The sequence below is a fragment of the Seriola dumerili genome, unplaced genomic scaffold (genome assembly GCF_002260705.1).
Source record: "Seriola dumerili isolate Sdu_G_001 unplaced genomic scaffold, Sdu_1.0 BDQW01000290.1, whole genome shotgun sequence".
Lineage (NCBI taxonomy): Eukaryota > Metazoa > Chordata > Actinopteri > Carangiformes > Carangidae > Seriola > Seriola dumerili.
In genome coordinates, this window is record NW_019174545.1 from 343,564 (window position 1) to 360,898 (window position 17,335).

The 17,335-nt window shown below is 42.6% G+C and overlaps 1 protein-coding gene across 5 annotated transcripts in view; it reads right to left on the minus strand.

The window, feature by feature from the left end:
• Window positions 1–17,335, minus strand: part of LOC111230824 (membrane-associated phosphatidylinositol transfer protein 2-like) — a 39,007-nt gene that overhangs the window by 7,206 nt on the left and 14,466 nt on the right. For all 5 annotated transcript variants that reach the window (XM_022757669.1, XM_022757668.1, XM_022757666.1 and 2 more), the window contains exons 2-15: window positions 15,631–15,872; window positions 10,846–11,060; window positions 9,947–10,068; window positions 9,121–9,354; window positions 8,622–8,954; window positions 6,906–7,001; window positions 4,471–4,575; window positions 4,297–4,361; window positions 3,036–3,280; window positions 2,613–2,802; window positions 2,125–2,244; window positions 1,721–1,929; window positions 1,405–1,580; window positions 922–1,092 (exon numbers count right to left, since the gene is read on the minus strand). In XM_022757669.1, coding sequence (XP_022613390.1) covers window positions 922–1,092; window positions 1,405–1,580; window positions 1,721–1,929; window positions 2,125–2,244; window positions 2,613–2,802; window positions 3,036–3,280; window positions 4,297–4,361; window positions 4,471–4,575; window positions 6,906–7,001; window positions 8,622–8,954; window positions 9,121–9,354; window positions 9,947–10,068; window positions 10,846–11,060; window positions 15,631–15,708 — 2,359 coding nt within the window. In that variant the 5' untranslated portion in view covers window positions 15,709–15,872. The remainder of the gene's footprint in view (window positions 1–921; window positions 1,093–1,404; window positions 1,581–1,720; window positions 1,930–2,124; window positions 2,245–2,612; window positions 2,803–3,035; window positions 3,281–4,296; window positions 4,362–4,470; window positions 4,576–6,905; window positions 7,002–8,621; window positions 8,955–9,120; window positions 9,355–9,946; window positions 10,069–10,845; window positions 11,061–15,630; window positions 15,873–17,335) is intronic.

Sequence of the window (17,335 nt, forward strand, 5' to 3'; positions counted from 1 at the left end):
GAGACAAGAAAGCAGAGTCAAGCCCTTAGTTGAGCCCACTTATTTGAACCACAAATGCTTCTTAGTCATATACTGTCAGATCATTGTTCTAAGACTGTAAAAGGCCTGGCATCTGCTAGTCATACAATCTTTTGCACTTAACTCAAAAATGAGCTTGAATTTGTCTTTAAAACTTTGCCAGTACTGAAAACTCTGTTAAACTCTGTTAGTTAACGAGGCAAACCTGAGGATATTCAGTGACAGCTCATTTGATGAAAGCTATCACTTTTAGGACTGACACATCAAAAACCTGGCCTGAAGTCATTAAGAAATATCTTAATTCTTATTACCCCCTATGCCACTTTCTAATAAGCCCTGGATCCTGGTTCAGTGGTGGAAGCTATTTGAGCCCAGAAAAAAAATTCTCTGCTCATTGGCTACCTTTCTGTGTCCTTTTTCTTGGGGAATCACAGACAGAGATTTGTGTAAAAAGGACAGGGTGAGGCTCTAAGGGTTACTCTACTATAATGACCAGTCTGAACAGAGACCACCAGCAGGACTATGACCACATGTAGATGAGTAAACTGCTTCACAAAAGACGTTGAAGCGCAAACAGTAGAAAAATGTTTCATTTTTCTTTGAGACAATGTTTACTCTGTGTGAAGAAACTCAAAGTGTGCTGCTAAAGCATCTTCAAGGCATGTGTTGTCTATGGCATGCATCCATGAGAAACGGGAGAGTGTCTGAAGTGTCAGCTGATGCGATCTTAAGTTAAAAGGAGAAATTAAACAGCCATTTTATTACAGGGAATTTTGCATTTGTGTCTGTGCATGTGAATCCAAGTCAGGACTACATAAATGATTCTACAATGTAATTCATGATTGGATATTAACTGAATTGATATAAATGAGGCTTCCATAAATCATCGTGCAGAGGGCTCACCCAGTAGGGCAGAGTTTCCATCTCCCAGGGGAAAGCGTTGGTAACGGGGCACGTTGAAGGGAGGCAGGAGGTGAAATTTCCTCTCCAGGAGAGGCTCCAGGCGGGAGGCTGAGGGATCGGCTGGGTGGAACAGGTTATAGACCTGCTGACAGGCAGGGCGCAGCTGGGCCACTAGAGGGAGAAAGTGAACCAAGATTGATTCAGATGGAAAAGTTATGCAAGATATCTTGTCTAAAAAACACAAGGTCTACGGGCATTTTATTGATAATACCAACTAGATATACATTATATAAAACTAATTTGAAGGTATGCGCTCTATATGCCACAATACTAATAAGAGCATCTCAACCTGAGACAAACTATTTGCACTTTTGGAGACAGAACATTTGACCTGTTTGTATTTTTTTTTACAATGTAAACAATATTTGTTATCATTGATTACACTATAGCAAACATTGTATTCCTCTGTACGAAGTAGCTTACCATCTAGCATAGGAATGACAGTCTTTCTCAGGGCGAGTACCAAGCCCAGTGGAGAGCCAAAGAGGAAAAAGTCAGACACCTCAAAGTCAAACTTCCCCAGGGATCCTCCATCCAGCATAGTGCTGCTGCTCGACCTGCGTGAAGCTGCATCATTCCGCAAGACACTGGAGTGTAAGCTGGAAGGACAGCACAAAGTCATTTCCTCACACAGACCTAAAAATAAATCACACTCTGACAGTACATATGAAACAAGGACTCAGTGCTTTTTTCCTTCATCTTACAGGTCGGGATTTTTGTCATCCCACACACAACACACCTGGACAGGAAGGCCTGGTGTTGTTTTATTGTGTCCAGTTCGTAGGTGGAGGAGTCACTTCTCTTGCGTGGCAGTTGTCTCTTGGTGTCGTCACCTGCACGAGGGATGTCGATGTTACTGCGGCTGAGGTGGCGGCTGCCCTCCAGGGTTGGAGAAGATGACCCATGCCCGCTGTTGACAATGATGCCAGGAGAGAGGAGGTCCTGATCCTGCGGGGGACGAATCAGGAAAATTTGTTATGAAAACTTACAGCATAAATAGTCTTATTATAATGAGTAAATTAATTTTAGTTGCGGGGCATTCATTCAACGGGAATTTAAGAGTGTACTACACTTATTTTTTTAGGTACTTTTGTGATGAGTTAAAAAAAATGTAATCACTGCAGTGAACTTTAAGTCTCTTACCTGTACACTGACGACACTGCCCCTCCTACTGCTGTTCTGGCTTTCATTTACTGTCTGATTGCTGCTGCACAGTGCATCAAATCCCAAGATTCCTCCCACACAGTCTCCAATTAGGCATACCTAGAGAGATCAAGGATCAGAAATAATATTTTTGACAGACAACATCCTTATGGTTAAGGTTTACCTAAAATATTGCAACACCTTCTCCAACATGAGTTAACATAAGAAAAGAAACGTATGTCAGTGTTTATTGTTAAATGGGTGTTTGTCAACTAATATATATAAAACAAAAGGTAACGACTAATAAAAGACATTAAAGACCTAGCTCAACTGTGATACTGATATATCTTTGGAAACTAAAACATATATAGCTCATTATAAAATTGAATATTACAAGAAAAGACAAAAAAAAAACAAAAAAAACAAAACAAAATTGTTGATATCAGAGAATTCAGCAGTACTCATAACTTCACAGGACGGTAACTGACCTGGCCAGAGAAGGCAGACCCGTCCAGAGACTTTATAAAATCAGCGAAGACCTGGTTGGCTCTGGCGATGACAGTGGCCACGGCATCCTGGTACTGTGGAGCGGACGTGGCCAGGAGGGGCAGAGCTGCCAGTGGGATGTGGTCCTGGCTGCTGGACAGACAACCCTCATCGTAGCTATAAGGGCTCAGGCTGCCACAAAAGAAAAAAACGGACAAAATCAAATTGCGAACATATTGTGAAGTCTAAAACAACCAGAGGAGTTTGAATAAATAAACACAGGAAGAAGGGGCAGTGGTCATGAGCTGCACCTGGACCTTTTCCATCATAAGCAAACAGCAGTCACAGCCAATAAACAAACCTTTCATCATTATCCACAATCCTTGCAGCCTGCAGATAAAAAGTCTACATGTGTGTCCTCTTACTTGGACACCAAGGAGAAGGCCTCGGCACAGATGGCAGGGCAGGGCACCAAGCGAATGGCGATGCGTCCCAGCGCAGCGGGGTAGTGAACACGCATGACTGTGTCAAAGGCCGTACTAATCGTGTTGACGTCTGCCTGCTTGCTGTTCTGGTCCCCTCCGCCTGTATCCAGGATGTTCCCTCCGTGCAGTACCAAGATCAGCACATGGATCTTGGAAGGCTGCAGGCACTGCTGGGATGAGCTTTCCTGAGGACAGCGAATTACAGGAAGGGTGATGGGTGGGAACACTGAGGAACAGGTTTTGGACAATGCTCAATAAATAGTATATTTACTTATGAGAACATCCTCTTTATTAGCACGGCCAAAGACAGTTAAAAAAGCATGCTTACTGAGTGTGGGGGAAGAAACACAGATAAACAATAATGCATCAAAACAATGGGCATCAAATTACTTTAATCAGATGTTGTTAGTAATGGCTTCTGACATTTGGCGTCTATCTCTTCAAACATGGGCCACACAACAAACTTCTTTTCACGACTATAGACGGGCGGAGAACCATGACGGGAAACAAAACACAGCCAACCTACACTCCACCTGGACAACTGTTCAACTAACAGCAAACAATGACAATGCTTCCTGAGGACAAGTCACATTAAATAAAACAACACAATGTGTAGTTTTGTCTTACACACTCTGATCCAAAACTTCACATTTTCATAGAAGCACTGTATGTACACTCAACGCCACAGCTGCAAGTACACAGGAGTTGAACAGAGGGTGGTGAGGTTGAGGAGGACACGTGGTTTTGGGTTTGGGCAACAGCAGGGAAAAGGGCAGGGGCAGTAAGTACTGGGTTTGTTCAGGGGGATCGTAGGTCTCTGTGGAGCTACTAAAGTCCACAGTGCACTGGGGCCAAAATGTTTACTTACTGACTGGTGCCTTGTTACCATGATGGTGGGAATGGGAGAGCTATCGGCTTGGCCGCTAACAGAGCCACGCATCTGAACACAAGAGGACGGAGAGGCTCAGGGACAAGCAGCCCTTCTCTTATCCTCCAAAGTTTAAAGCCTGATATACAACACTAAGTTTGTTTTTCACAGTAAAAGCATAACTAAAATGAAATCAAGAAAAGCTTTGGGGCCTGAAGGGCATTGTCTTGCGATGGTGCTGTAGGAATATTTATTTCAGGCATGTTTCTGCTTCAGAGAAGGCTGGCTAGGATTACGTTTTGTACATACACACTCCAAGTCTAACACACATACCTCATCTAGTCTTTCCTCACTGGTTGCTCTTTCATAATCCACAGTCATTTCCTTGAACAGCTCACCTGAAAACACACACACACACACACACACACACACACACACACACTCTCAACGTCAAATATGACAGCAGTGTGACTGTATGTGATGAAGTGCTCATAGTCTTCATCATACCAGGAGTTTCCTCTGCGTCTGTGGCTTCAATCTTGTCCATGAGGTCATTGGAGTTCCACTTGGCGATTTCCTTTGGGAAGACCTCCTCGCCGTCTGAGAGATCCTCTGCAGAGGCAACACAAGCGAGATCATTATCAACTGAAGTGTACGTGCCATTCAGGGCTTAAAATTTGTCATTACACAAAGTATAACCAGTTTATAGTGATTAACAGGGATGTATGACTTATGAAGGAACCTTGTCAAGCTTTCCCACAAGATATTGTCAAATAAATCTTTGAATGGATATTTTCTAGCTACTTGATGTACAGCATCGCCACTGCGGTGGCCATCAAATGCATACTACGCTGGATGTTTTCATCTTTGAAGTCTAAGCTTTGTGTTCATCTATCGCTGGTGACCGTATGTTATCACACAATCTCAAATGGCATGTAGACGTGTGCTGGGAAACATTGGACAAGAGGAGGTGTGATTTTATTACCATAATGGATTTTCAAATAAGAAAAACACATTTATTTACTAAACCGTTACCTACTGAGAAAAGGTTTTTAAATCAGTATGTGTCTTTGAATGTATCTAAATATATTGATGGACTGTGTTATCTATCCACAGACATTAATCTGTGATTTAAAAAGCAAGGTTCAGGATCTAAAAAAGAATTTCCCCTTTTATCCCATAATTTCTCTCCTGGGACATTTTTGTTTTTCAGCCAGTATCTTCATGTCTGAGAAACAGGCAGCTTCCTCCTGTTCACTCTAGTTTGTGTGAGCAAATTGAAAATAATACCTATCATTTTATGTACAAATCTCATGCAATTCCATGTACTTCCATGGCAGTTATATTATGAATAAATTACACAACTGCTGTGAAAAAAATGGAAATCATTTTACTCTACAGTGACTTGGTTGCAGCCAGTTTCTCAGAAACACAAACACCTAATCTTTTACATCTAAAGAAAAGGATTCAGTCATAAACTGGTTAAATTACGAGGGAAACATGATGTGTCCGTTCAACTTCAAGTACTTCTTTAAAAAGTTTTATAAATTTTTCCCTTGGTTGCTTCAATTATTTCTAGTTATAAACACAAATAGTGATCCAGCCTTAAATTGGAAAATAATAAAGGTGTTTAGAGGTATCATCAATAGTCCTTACCAAAGTTATCATGGCTTTGTAGATATATAAGGTGTAAACCTTAATCTACAGATTTAACTGTAGCAGATACATTAGTTCTGTTGTCCCTGATCAATAAAACCAAACAGACCCAATGCGGTATACTATTATGAGTTTTCCTCCTAAAGCTTTTCTTTATTCATTTTCACGAAAAAAAAAATTTTTCTGCCACACAGAGAAGAGGAAGGTGACAGTTAAAAATAAACCTGGACGTGTATCTCAAGTGTTTGTAATAGATGTTGATGTAATAGATGCACGACGACCATAACACAAACTTTAAAGATAGAAATCTAATATCAAAGGTAATCAGAGCCAAGTCAGCCTGTTTCCATATTTAATCTACGTACCTCCATCATGTGATTTCATCCAGGCACCAAAGCACACACTGTGTACAAAGGATATACTCTGTATCTCAAGTTCTTTTTGTTACACTAACCTCATGTATTTACCTTTATTACAACTGCTTATTTCATGTGGTTATCTTACAGTGTAGTAACATCTGTAAATCATTAATAACTGAAATGGGCACAGGAGCAGCACAACAGTAATCACTGTATTAACCGTCACTGAGACAGAGGGGTATGTACACTAATTAATGACAGTGCAGTCAAAACTTTAATCAGGTCATTTCATGAAATGCGATGTGCTTTGACTTCAGACTCAACACATAGTAATTAATCCATACAAACATGAACACTACAACGCAGGATAAATTACTGGATGTCAACACAATTCAGTCTAATGATTGTACTCCAGTTACTCAGAGTGTCATGAGCAGAGACTTAGTAAACTTGGAACAGGTGGAAACCGAGTGCAGCAAAATCAGTATCAATATAATAAAGGACAAAAACATGCATGATTTTATTCTTGTTTCATCATTATGACAAAATGTTCTGAGACAAAAAACACCGGTGAATAATTGGGTGTGTGTGTGTGTGTGTGTGTGTGTGTGTGTGCGCGCGCGCGCGTGTGGGGCTGAAGGGCAGAAATTATTGTGATTTCTGAACTTGACGTTAGGTTGAGACACCTGGTCGTGTCCTTGGCCAAACTCATCCAGCAGAGAGCCAGGGTGTTGCATCACACCCCCACCTACTTCAACTGCAGCCCCAAAGCATGCTGGGTATCTGGGAAGCTTAAGAACTGATCTGTGGTTAAAGACATGCATGCAGAGTCAGGGGAGGAGGGAGCAAGCAGGTTCTTCGAAAACTGAACACAATAAACATTTGATCTAACTTCTGCCTTTAATTTAAAATCAAAACTGTGATTACCATGAGCGTCAAAGAACTCTTCGTCTGAGCTGTCGTCTGAGTCTCGCGCTATGCTCTGCATCCTCCACTCTGAGATGCTGTGACGTGACGGGCTCACTGGAAAAAAAGCACAGGCAAAAAATTCACTGTTATTTTGGGACATGTGTTTTAGCCCCTCTCTTTCCCTTTTTAACACACACACACACACACACACACACACACACACACACACACACACACACACACACAAACACTTTACAACAAAGAAATATTTCACAATCTCCCCCAGCCCCCACACACACACCACCCCACACCCACCCCCCCCACAACCCCCCGCCAAAACCCCCCAAAATACCAACCAACCCCAAAACACCCACCCAACACACACACACACAGTGTTATATAAACATGCAACAGCCTCTGTGGTGCATTACTTCATCACAGATGGACTGCTTGGTGGTCAGGGGGTGTGTGAAAACTGAGGCCCAATGTAACGCAGAAAAGCTACAAGAACACAGACGACTAAATGCCAGCTGAGGAAAATGGCGATACTAAAAGCAGGCCTTGTCTGTCACAGGTCTTCAGTCTATGCCTCATATATCATTAGTGCAGAGGAGGAGAGGGGGGCATTGCTCTGAGGGGTTGGTGGGTGGGGGGTGGGCACAGCTGTAGCTGTCAACGCACAGAAAAAAACAGCAGTGGGGGAGGATGGGGGGGGGGTTGGGTCACTCTGAAGAGCGTCATCCTCCTCTGGTCTGTGATGTCAGCACTACTGCTAAAAATAGCCCAGGAGAGAACCACAGGGGGGAGTTATAGGGGTGAAACGAGGCACGCTGGATGAGATTCAGGGTCCAGGTGTCAGTTACAGTGAGCGCTGCCTTGAGGTAGGGGTGACACTGGAAATGGGTGTGTGCGGACATGTGGTTTTGTGATGTCAAAGCTGATGCTAAAAATAACCGAGGTGAGATCTAAGATGCTGTAGGGGTGAGGTGAGGGAAGTTGGTTAGTACAGAAAATGTGGAGGCGTGAGTAAATATAGTCCAACAGAATAAAAACATTCTGATTAACATCAGGCCCTGAACAGAAAAGCAAAGTGTGGTACAAAAGCAGAGTGTGCATACTAAAAAGCTGCTCCCAAGGTGTTTGACTTTATTAACACCAATTCAACTATTTGAGCTCAGAGCTCTTCAGCAGACTCTGATTCATTCAGCCTGGGAGCAACTGTGTGTACATCCGTGTGCAGATGAACCACAAAACACAAGGACAATTGTTTTGTATAGAAAATGTTGCCTATTATCATGTATTGGACTTCCATCATAATGAAGTCAAAGGCGTGGAATATGAACTTATCATGTTGGCATGGCATTTTTTACTTAGAAATATAGAAACAGAAAAAGCTAAGAGCTACTTTGGCTCTGCACAAGCTTGATGCTTGACCTTGTTGAATTCTTCACATACTATCTTTCACTGTGGACAGGCCTCAAATAACACCACCGTTTACTAACAGAACAGTTTGACTTTGTAGTTAGTATAGCTCAGCCGTTAAGGTGAAAAGGAGTCAGGTTTCAGACTGAACAAATCAGGCTTAAAGGCATGATGAGGATGAAAAAGTATGTAGGGAGGGACATGCATAATAAATGCAGGTTTCTCTGATACCTTTCCCACCAGTGCCAGTCTCACACACTGTCACACACAGAGGTGACACAGGTGAGTAGAAGACCATGGCATGCTTCTCACCTCCTCTCTTGGATGAGCGGGATGAGCGGGAGGAAGTGGACCACTGCTTAGTCAGTACACCTCGTGGCTGGAGAGTCTCTCCTGAGCTGACAACCACCTCCTCAGCTTCAATAGAGCTGATCGCCTCTTTAACCTCTTGGTCTTTGTCTGGAGACGGAGCGCCTCCGTTGGCCTCGCTGGCCTCCTCTGCCTGACTGAACTGGGCCATCTTCCTGGCCAGGGCCAGCTGGGTTTCCAGCTCCAGCTGCCTGATGTCCTCGATAGTCAGACCGTACCACTCATCCTGCCAGCACCAGGCCTGCCGGTGGGCACGCACCATCACCTTTCTCAGTCCTAGGGAGAGATGAGGGGAGATATTAAACACCAAACATGGAAAATCCTAAGGTTTATAGAGTTTGATGGAAACTGAAAAACACATCTGTCAAAATATATTGTTCATAAAAGTAACAATCTATCACATCAGATGAAAGACTTTAAACATCTGTGAATGTTTACTCACCAACATCATGAATGAAGCGTTCAATCTTCGACTGCATGCCCCAGTAGCGGAACTCCACCTTGCACAATTTGTAGGCACACATGATGGGGGTCTTCCCTGGGTTATTGTTGTACTCCTCTATCCAGTCGTCTTGCAGAGGGCCCCTCTGGGTCTTGACTGACTTGTAGAGCCGTGGGTCCTCCTCTGCTTTGTACTCATGAGGGGGAATGGGATCGCTCACTATGTCGATTGGGTCTGACAAAGATAATTTACATTAAGAAAGTAATGACTAATGTATCCAGGTGTTTTTATTGTAGTACACTGATAACACATATTCTGTTTAGATTCAGTGTCTTTAACATCATGTCATGATGTGTACATAAGTGGGTGAGGTAGTAGAACTTGTATGGGCTTGTGTTTAAAGGCTTGAAATTCCTTTTGTAACTGACTTTCTGACTGACAAACAAACACAAGAATGAGTAACTGATTAAAGTTATAACAGTCAGTGTTGTGACTGCGTCACTGCTTGCCCTAGGATCATTAATTTCTGAGCACTTTCATCTTTGATGGACAAACATGCACTCAACCTTAGAAAAAAACAGATGCAGTACCATCAAACTGCCATAAGTGGGCCTCACCTGCTGCGCATGTTTGAGTTACAAGGGGACAGATGTCAAGACATTATCAGACTAAAAACCTATTTACTTCTATCTATTTACTGGAAAAGTATTGCAAGATAAGCTAATTGCTTTTCTGTATTGTAAATAGCCTGATACACACAAATTAGTATTTTAATAAATAATCTGAGTTTATGTTATCTTTCAGGATTAATGCAAAATGGTCTCACCAATAGTCCTCTGCCTTTTCTCTGCAGCAGACATGTTGAAGACATCTCCTTGGTTGCCTGTGTCAGGTTTGTAGTAGGTTTCAATGTCAATGGAGAACTTCTCAACAAAGGGACAGGTGTATCTGAAGGAGAAGAGGTAACAACATTAAGTTAAAATATCAAACAGTCACAGAACAACTGTCCCAACAACGCAAGAGTGCATTATGGGTTGACATCTGTCTTCATTCTGAGACTCACTTTTAAAATGAATGGGTCGAGATCAGAACTATTTTATTAAGAGTGATGATACCCTCTCAATACTGAGGATAGAATATGAGTGAGCCATGCCCATCTGTTGCATCTAAGGTGTCTGCAGCAAAGCTGTCACCGTTTGAATAGATATGTCAACAAGCACATGCAAGCTATCAATATCTTGACAGTATAGTCAAGGGCACATCTCTTTTCATCAACTTCCCGTCTCTGTGTTTGCCAGGCCCCACAGACAAACTGACTGACACCCGGAGAATGAGGGGCCATCAACATCTAACAGCCTGGGAGCACTGCTGGCCACACACCAGTCTGATGGTCTGCTTGGGAATATTCTGACAACTTGCTCTGAGGTCTTTATTTCCTTTCGGCTTTTACTGAGGGACAGCAGCTAGTGCAGGACGTCAGACTAGGCATCATCAAACTCACCACCCATGGCATTTAAATCACCTATCTTCTCAACAGGTGGTGGTTGCATCTTTAAATGTGTGTGCACCTACCTGCTACAGCAGTGAGACACACATTCACACAGCATTTCGAATATTAAAATAACAAATGTGGAGTTTGTTATGCAGCTTTAGCAGAGTTTAATGCTCTCTGCCTCCTGATCTGAAGGGGTGGGAAGGTGGCCTTACTGCAGAAGCAAAACTCACCTGGTGCGGGTGTAAGGGTAGGCGTTCCATGACTCCTCTTCAACCCTCAGTGCTGCTTTGGGCAAGATGGAGCGGAACCAGCTAGGAATGTGCATGCCAATGTGGTAGACCTTGTGGGTGTACTGCCCTGTCCCACCTGGTCCATCTGTGTAGGGCTTATTCTCTAGGATCTCCACCCCACTACCTTCACCACAGCTCTCTTCTCTGCTCTTTTTCTGTAAGAAGAAATGAAGTTGAAGTGAGTTGGCAAGGTGTTTATATTTGCTTATAAGCAGTGAACTGTAAAGGGAGTGTTACATTTAAAAATAAATGGACATGTGCCTTACAACAAGACACTCACCAAAATGAATAGCTTCCTAAAAGCTCTGTCAGCACTGAAATGCAAATAAGGAAGCCCAAAAACCAGCTCATGGAGCCACACCTTTCCCATATTTACATTCCAGGTGCACAGAGGAAGGGAGGCTGGGTGGAGCCTGCTGATGCAGTTGAGTAGAGATAAAGCTAGGCAACTCTAAGCTTCAAAGACAAAGTTGTGTGGTATGGCAAACGTGTAATTTATGATGGTTATGAAATCAATGTAATGGGAAACCTAGACAGCAGAGCATAGTCCAAGTGCTGACTCTTAAAAACACAGGGAGCAATGAGCAAAGACCATAAATGTCAGAGACTACTGATACACTGATATATATTACTGATGTATCATTTTTTCTTTTTCTCTTATCAGACATTGTCCAGTCTTTCCACAGATAGCTCAAAGTATGTTTAACGCAGTATTTAGTACAGCGCTGGGATAATAGGGAGACAGATTTCTCCAGTCAGTCCAGCGAGGAGAGGCAATGCAGGCGAGGCAGTGAATTGATGGAGTAGAGAGGAGGAAGCCATGAGGCGGCCAGCACTCCGGACCTCATTACCTCTGACAGGTCATTCATTAGCCACCCGCTCTGCTCTCAACAGCTCCGACAGAGCTCAAAAGACACAGCACAGACGCCACAGCAGCAGGTACACGAGACATTGGAACATAGCTGATGTAAAGTGTCAAGTGTAAAATGTCAAGTTTACAGTGTAATGTATGTATACTATCACTATAAAAATTGCATCCCATCAGGAAATAGACACATAAACAAATAATGGGTCTTCAAAGAACAATAATTTTAAGCAATCATGTAAAGGAACTGTTCACCTAAAACAACACAACATATCTTTCCACATAGGACTATCAGTTAGTTTTTCAATTACATGATAAAACGATGTCAGTACATTAATGTGAGTACTATTATCATTATATTGGGAAAAAGAAACTACTGCTGAATTTTCCAAAGGTAATTATTTTCCTTTGTATACAAATGACAGCTGCAAATGTTGCCAAATGATTTCTGGATGTAAAGTCAGCAGTCCAGGTAAGAGTAGAAAACTGTGTTTTGCAGTGGACGGTCATTTAATTAGGTTGCTGACAGGTGACTGCAGCCTGTCAAAAGCAGTGTCCCTCCTTCTCCCCCCTGGAGTGACAGATGACTCTCTCCAATTCACCCAGACAAAATTACAAAACACTGGCCAGAGCTCAGCTGTTCCCTGAGGGAGTAGATAACATGCTTAAAGTTAAATGAAGACTGAATGTAATGTTAGGTTCTTAATGAAAACAGTCTGTTTTATTAATTTGTGTACAAATGTAAACTATAACTGTGGGGAAACGGAAATGAAGGAAGTTTTCAAGAGCCTCCGCAAGTGTGTCGACTGGCTTCGAGGGGGAGGGGGGAGGGCTCTTATCTACACAGTTATACTGTAAAATCCTTTTTGGCTCCCTGCACAAAGACAAAGCGCCTACTGTGTTGTGAGTTCAAGTCCTGCCCTAAAACCTTTGCCACATACCCCTCTCTCTATCTCTATCTCTATCTCACACACAGACACACACAGGCACACAGGCACACACACACACACACACACACACACACACACACAGACAGACACACACACACATTCACACACACACATTGCTTTAAACAGCCATTAAACACTTCAAAAATAAAAGCTGCTGCCATGAAAACCTTCTGTATGTGTAGCTCTGACAGGATAGGAGTCATATCCTAGTTTTTTCCTGCCTTCAATTAGTCAGGCACGTTTCCTGTTTGAGATGCTGCTTTTCCCTTCACTCTGCGGATACATCTGCTTAGTCAGAACATGATGGATGTGTGTGAATGAATGAGACAGAGTGAGATCCTCTCATATTCAATCTCTCACATATTCTGCATTTGGCTCAAACATTACTGCAAATCCCTGTGTGGAGATGATAAAAGTACAATGAGCTATCAGATAAGAAGGTAGTGTTGTGAGGCCAAAGGAAAGGAAGTGAGAGGAGAGATGAGGTGGGGTGGGGCTTTTCATGCTGAGGTGCAGATATGGCCAGACTGTCCTTAGGCCCTGACTTCATCTATGAGGCTTACACTGGGGATGGATTGCAGGCAGGCCTACATGCTGCAGTTGCCCTGGCAACATACAGCAATGAAGCAAGGGTATCTACAGACACCAGCAAAATCCTTGTTTCCTCTCTGCTTAGAATGCAGCTCTCTCTTTTTTCCTTCCACCTCCTCTCATTTCTTCCCCTCCCTCCTTCGCAGTCTCTCTTTTTATCCTCCATTTCCTCTTTTTATTCACTCCCTCTCTTGAACAAAACCTGACCACCGGCACGCTGCTGATGTCATGGTTGCCATAGTGACAGAAGCCTCACAGCAACAAGGCTGTGCAGAGAGGGTGAGGTCAGGGGGAAAGGTAACTATGGGTCACTAATGTAAGAATTCTTTTTTCTACATGCTTCACATGCTGAAGAGTGCACATATGAAATTATTTTTTTTCCTGGATATGAAGACTGTGTAATCCTGCTTTCGTAAGTGTCCTGTTTTGCACAATGTCCTGTCTGACAAAATCTTAAACATAGCATGCAGAGGATCTAGAAGCAAAGCAGGTTAAAATAGATGCTGTAGTTATGCGTTTCACATTAATAATTCTCCACTATACACAAAGAAACAAAGAAATTGTGTACAAATGTGTACAGAAATGTGGCGCAGTGACTAGTTTGTGCAGTCTCGAAACGTCCGCTTGCTTTGGGGCATGTCTGCTGAGTCATGTTCCCAACCATCTACACCTCAACTGGATTACCTGTCTGTTTGGTACACTGGGGGGAGGATATGAAGAGAAACAACAGAACAGACAAGGTTGTCAACTGAATATTCTGAGACCAATATACTCTTTATGGACTTGTGCTGTACTCATCAAATATTATTTCCATTTGTGCAGACAGGACAAAGAAATGTCTGTATGATGCAATGCTACTACAACTAAAGCTGGTATTCACAGAATGTCAGAAACACTTTCAAGCAAATGGTTTTTATAGTACAAAGAAAAAAAAGGGGAGGCCCATTGAGGCAATACAGGTGAACAGCAGTGTAGCTTGTGTGGTACTATTGTTATACCAGTGGGTGGATATATTAATGTTAGAGTACCGTGTTGATGTAAACGCTCATTAATTTGGGTGTATGATTAACGGTTGCAGGAGAGACCTCTCTGTGGGATGGTCAACAGCTTGTAGGAATGCTGGGGTTTTCATTACACAAGACATAAACTTTCACCTTCCTCACTGGAGCTGCTCCCTGAGGGCTGCAGCTGCCATGTATGATCACCTAACTGAAATATATGTTATGAGTATAAGCTGGGTGACGCTTGAGTACATGTACTTCAGGGTCCATATTTTGCTTTGTGTTGTCTATAAAGCTAAACTGATGTAAGCCCAACATAAATGTGTTTCCTTTAACAATGCACTATGCATAATTTATTCACTTCTAATGGTTATTCTTTCCTGATTGAAAATAATCTCCTTTATTCACATTAACAACACAATACAGTTCTTTAAAGAAGCAAGACACACTAAACTTGGCAAAATGCCTCAACCTGATCAAACATGCTTGTAACATCAACCTGCTCTTCAACAAATGTGAAATTATCACTTGTGCTACACATTACATAACCATGCAGCCACGCCAATGTCAGCTTGCGCCCTAAACCTTCAAAGATTTAAACAGAAAAATACACCTCAATGTCTAAATGTGTACAACATGTTTAAACAATAGTAACTAAATAAATAATGCTGAACTTAAAACTGTGGTAAAAATATAGTCTGAGTCATTGTGATTATGCTCCATGCCTCTCCTGTGTACCTCTGCTCACAGTGCACCTGGCAGTACCACTGGATTAAATAAATCCTCCTTCATGTACACATGCCACATGAAGAGAAAATATGTTGCCACATAGGATAGCTAAAGCTGTATAAATCACTCTTTCCTGCTAGCAGCTGTAAACCCTAAAGCTCTTACACAGACCCTCAGTCTCCAGCTAAGGGCCTGGTTAGACAAATGAAACTGTCTGACCAGACAAAGCAATATGTCCATCTCCGTCGTCAAATATCTGTGTGCCCTGAGTTTGCAAGGAAGCACGGTGCCCCCACCCTCCTTCTGAAAAACATTTAGCCTATGACGAATGGAAACAGCCAGCCTCAGAGTTTAATTTGGATAATCTATCAACACACAAGCTCCCTTTGTTCCATTACTCCACCAGCGTCAGACACCATGTGACCAATCATTTCATAATTGGGCACGCTGTAATCGCACTCCTGAAAAATCCCATGTGAATTTATCTCCTCTTTGACTACTTGTTTTCATCCCCTGGTTTCTGCATCATTTAGACGTTTTTGGACGGATGGGTGAGAATTTGGTGAGTAACATGGCGTTGTAACCTCACCTGAATCATATACAGCTGGGCGATACGGTACTCCTCCACACTCATGGGCATGGGGATGCGATACTCCTTGATAAGCATGATGAATCTTGAAGAAAGGGGGAAGGGGGATCCAGGGGAAGACTGACAAGGGAAGGGGAGAGGGAGGGACAGAGGGAAGGGAGGGGGAGAGGGGACAGGAGAGACTCCGGGAGCTCCTATGTGTGACTCTTCAAATCACCAGCTGAAGTCCACATTGATGGTTCCTGTGGAGGACGACGCAAATGAAAGCATGAGGTACGTAAGATGTAAATATATTTGAAAATAAATACAAGAATCTGATCAGGGATGTTTGTTATAGTCAAAGCCAAAGTCATGTAGTCATAGTCAAAACATGATGTTCAGCCTGATGGTGGATCTCAACAATGGTTCTTCAAACAGGTCTCAACATACATCACACAAATGCAGAAACCAACTTCAATCAGCAACAAAATTCATTATGAGCAAAAGGTAACAGCACACAGACTAATTTCAGAAGCTGCAAGATTCCTATATTCATAACCAAGGACAAGCATTCATTCTTTTGGCTCACGCACAGATGAAGAAAAGAGAGGAGCTGGAGCATCATTCAGAATATGTGCTCAATGTAGTTACTGTATGTCTGGTCCAAGCCTTGGCATCCAGGACGAGCATCAGCGTTGTGTCTCCATCTAGCATTTCAGATCCAAGTAAGGCACTTCCCAGGATAAACTTCTCTTCTTATACACAGGCCACAGCTCAGTGTGTGTGTGTGTGTGTGTGTGTGTGTGTGTGTGTGTGTGTGTGTGTGTGTGTGTGTGTGTGTGTGTGTGTGTGTGTGTGTGGCCGGTGTACAGAAAGCACCCGTGCCTTGTTGACGGTCCCAACAGCCACCCTGTCTTTCCCAGGACTTCAGCACCATCACATGGGGGGCTCACTCAGCATAAGAGGGATTACGGTTTGGTGGGGAGCATTACATAACATTGTAAGAGCCCCCTGTGCATGATTGAGGTTTCACAAATAGCAGTCTTAGAATTACACAAAGCATTGTTTTCAAACCACTGGGCAGATAGGGGTAGGTGTGGGCTATACATACACAACGTGTGGGTGGCGTGAGTTGCAGAAGTCTGCTTTGACCGCTGTGGGAAGAACAACTCTCCAAAGCAAAGCAAGTACAAAACAAGATCATGACTGTACAGCACTGTACTGTGCTGTAGTGGGAGTTTATCTAAATTAAATATCACAGGTGTCAGATGAGGTGACACATTAACTGAAGAGGAGTCAATAACGAAGGGGAAATATCCACTAGTTGAATGAACTCTTCTGTCAAAATGAATGATGGCACACACAAAGTAGCTCATTATTATTTTTTTTTTGTCTTAGAGGGGAAAAAAATGAACACTGTTACAGGCTGAATGAGTGGTTATGTTTTTATATATTACATTTTGAAAAAAAAGCTTTACACCTGTTAATAATTAAACAACAAAGATTTAAAGGTCAAGTTAATGAAGGGATAGTTCAGTCTGTGTTCAGATATGACTGATGGAAGCACAGTGGACAGGATCTTAGTCACAGCTGAGGAGATTGTACTGTATTGTACAGTATGTGTGAGGGAAGACAACAACACTTTCCAAATGTGACTACACAGCATTGCATAACCCCAATATTCACTCTTTTCTGACCTATGGCAGCAACTGGACCTCACTCTGGA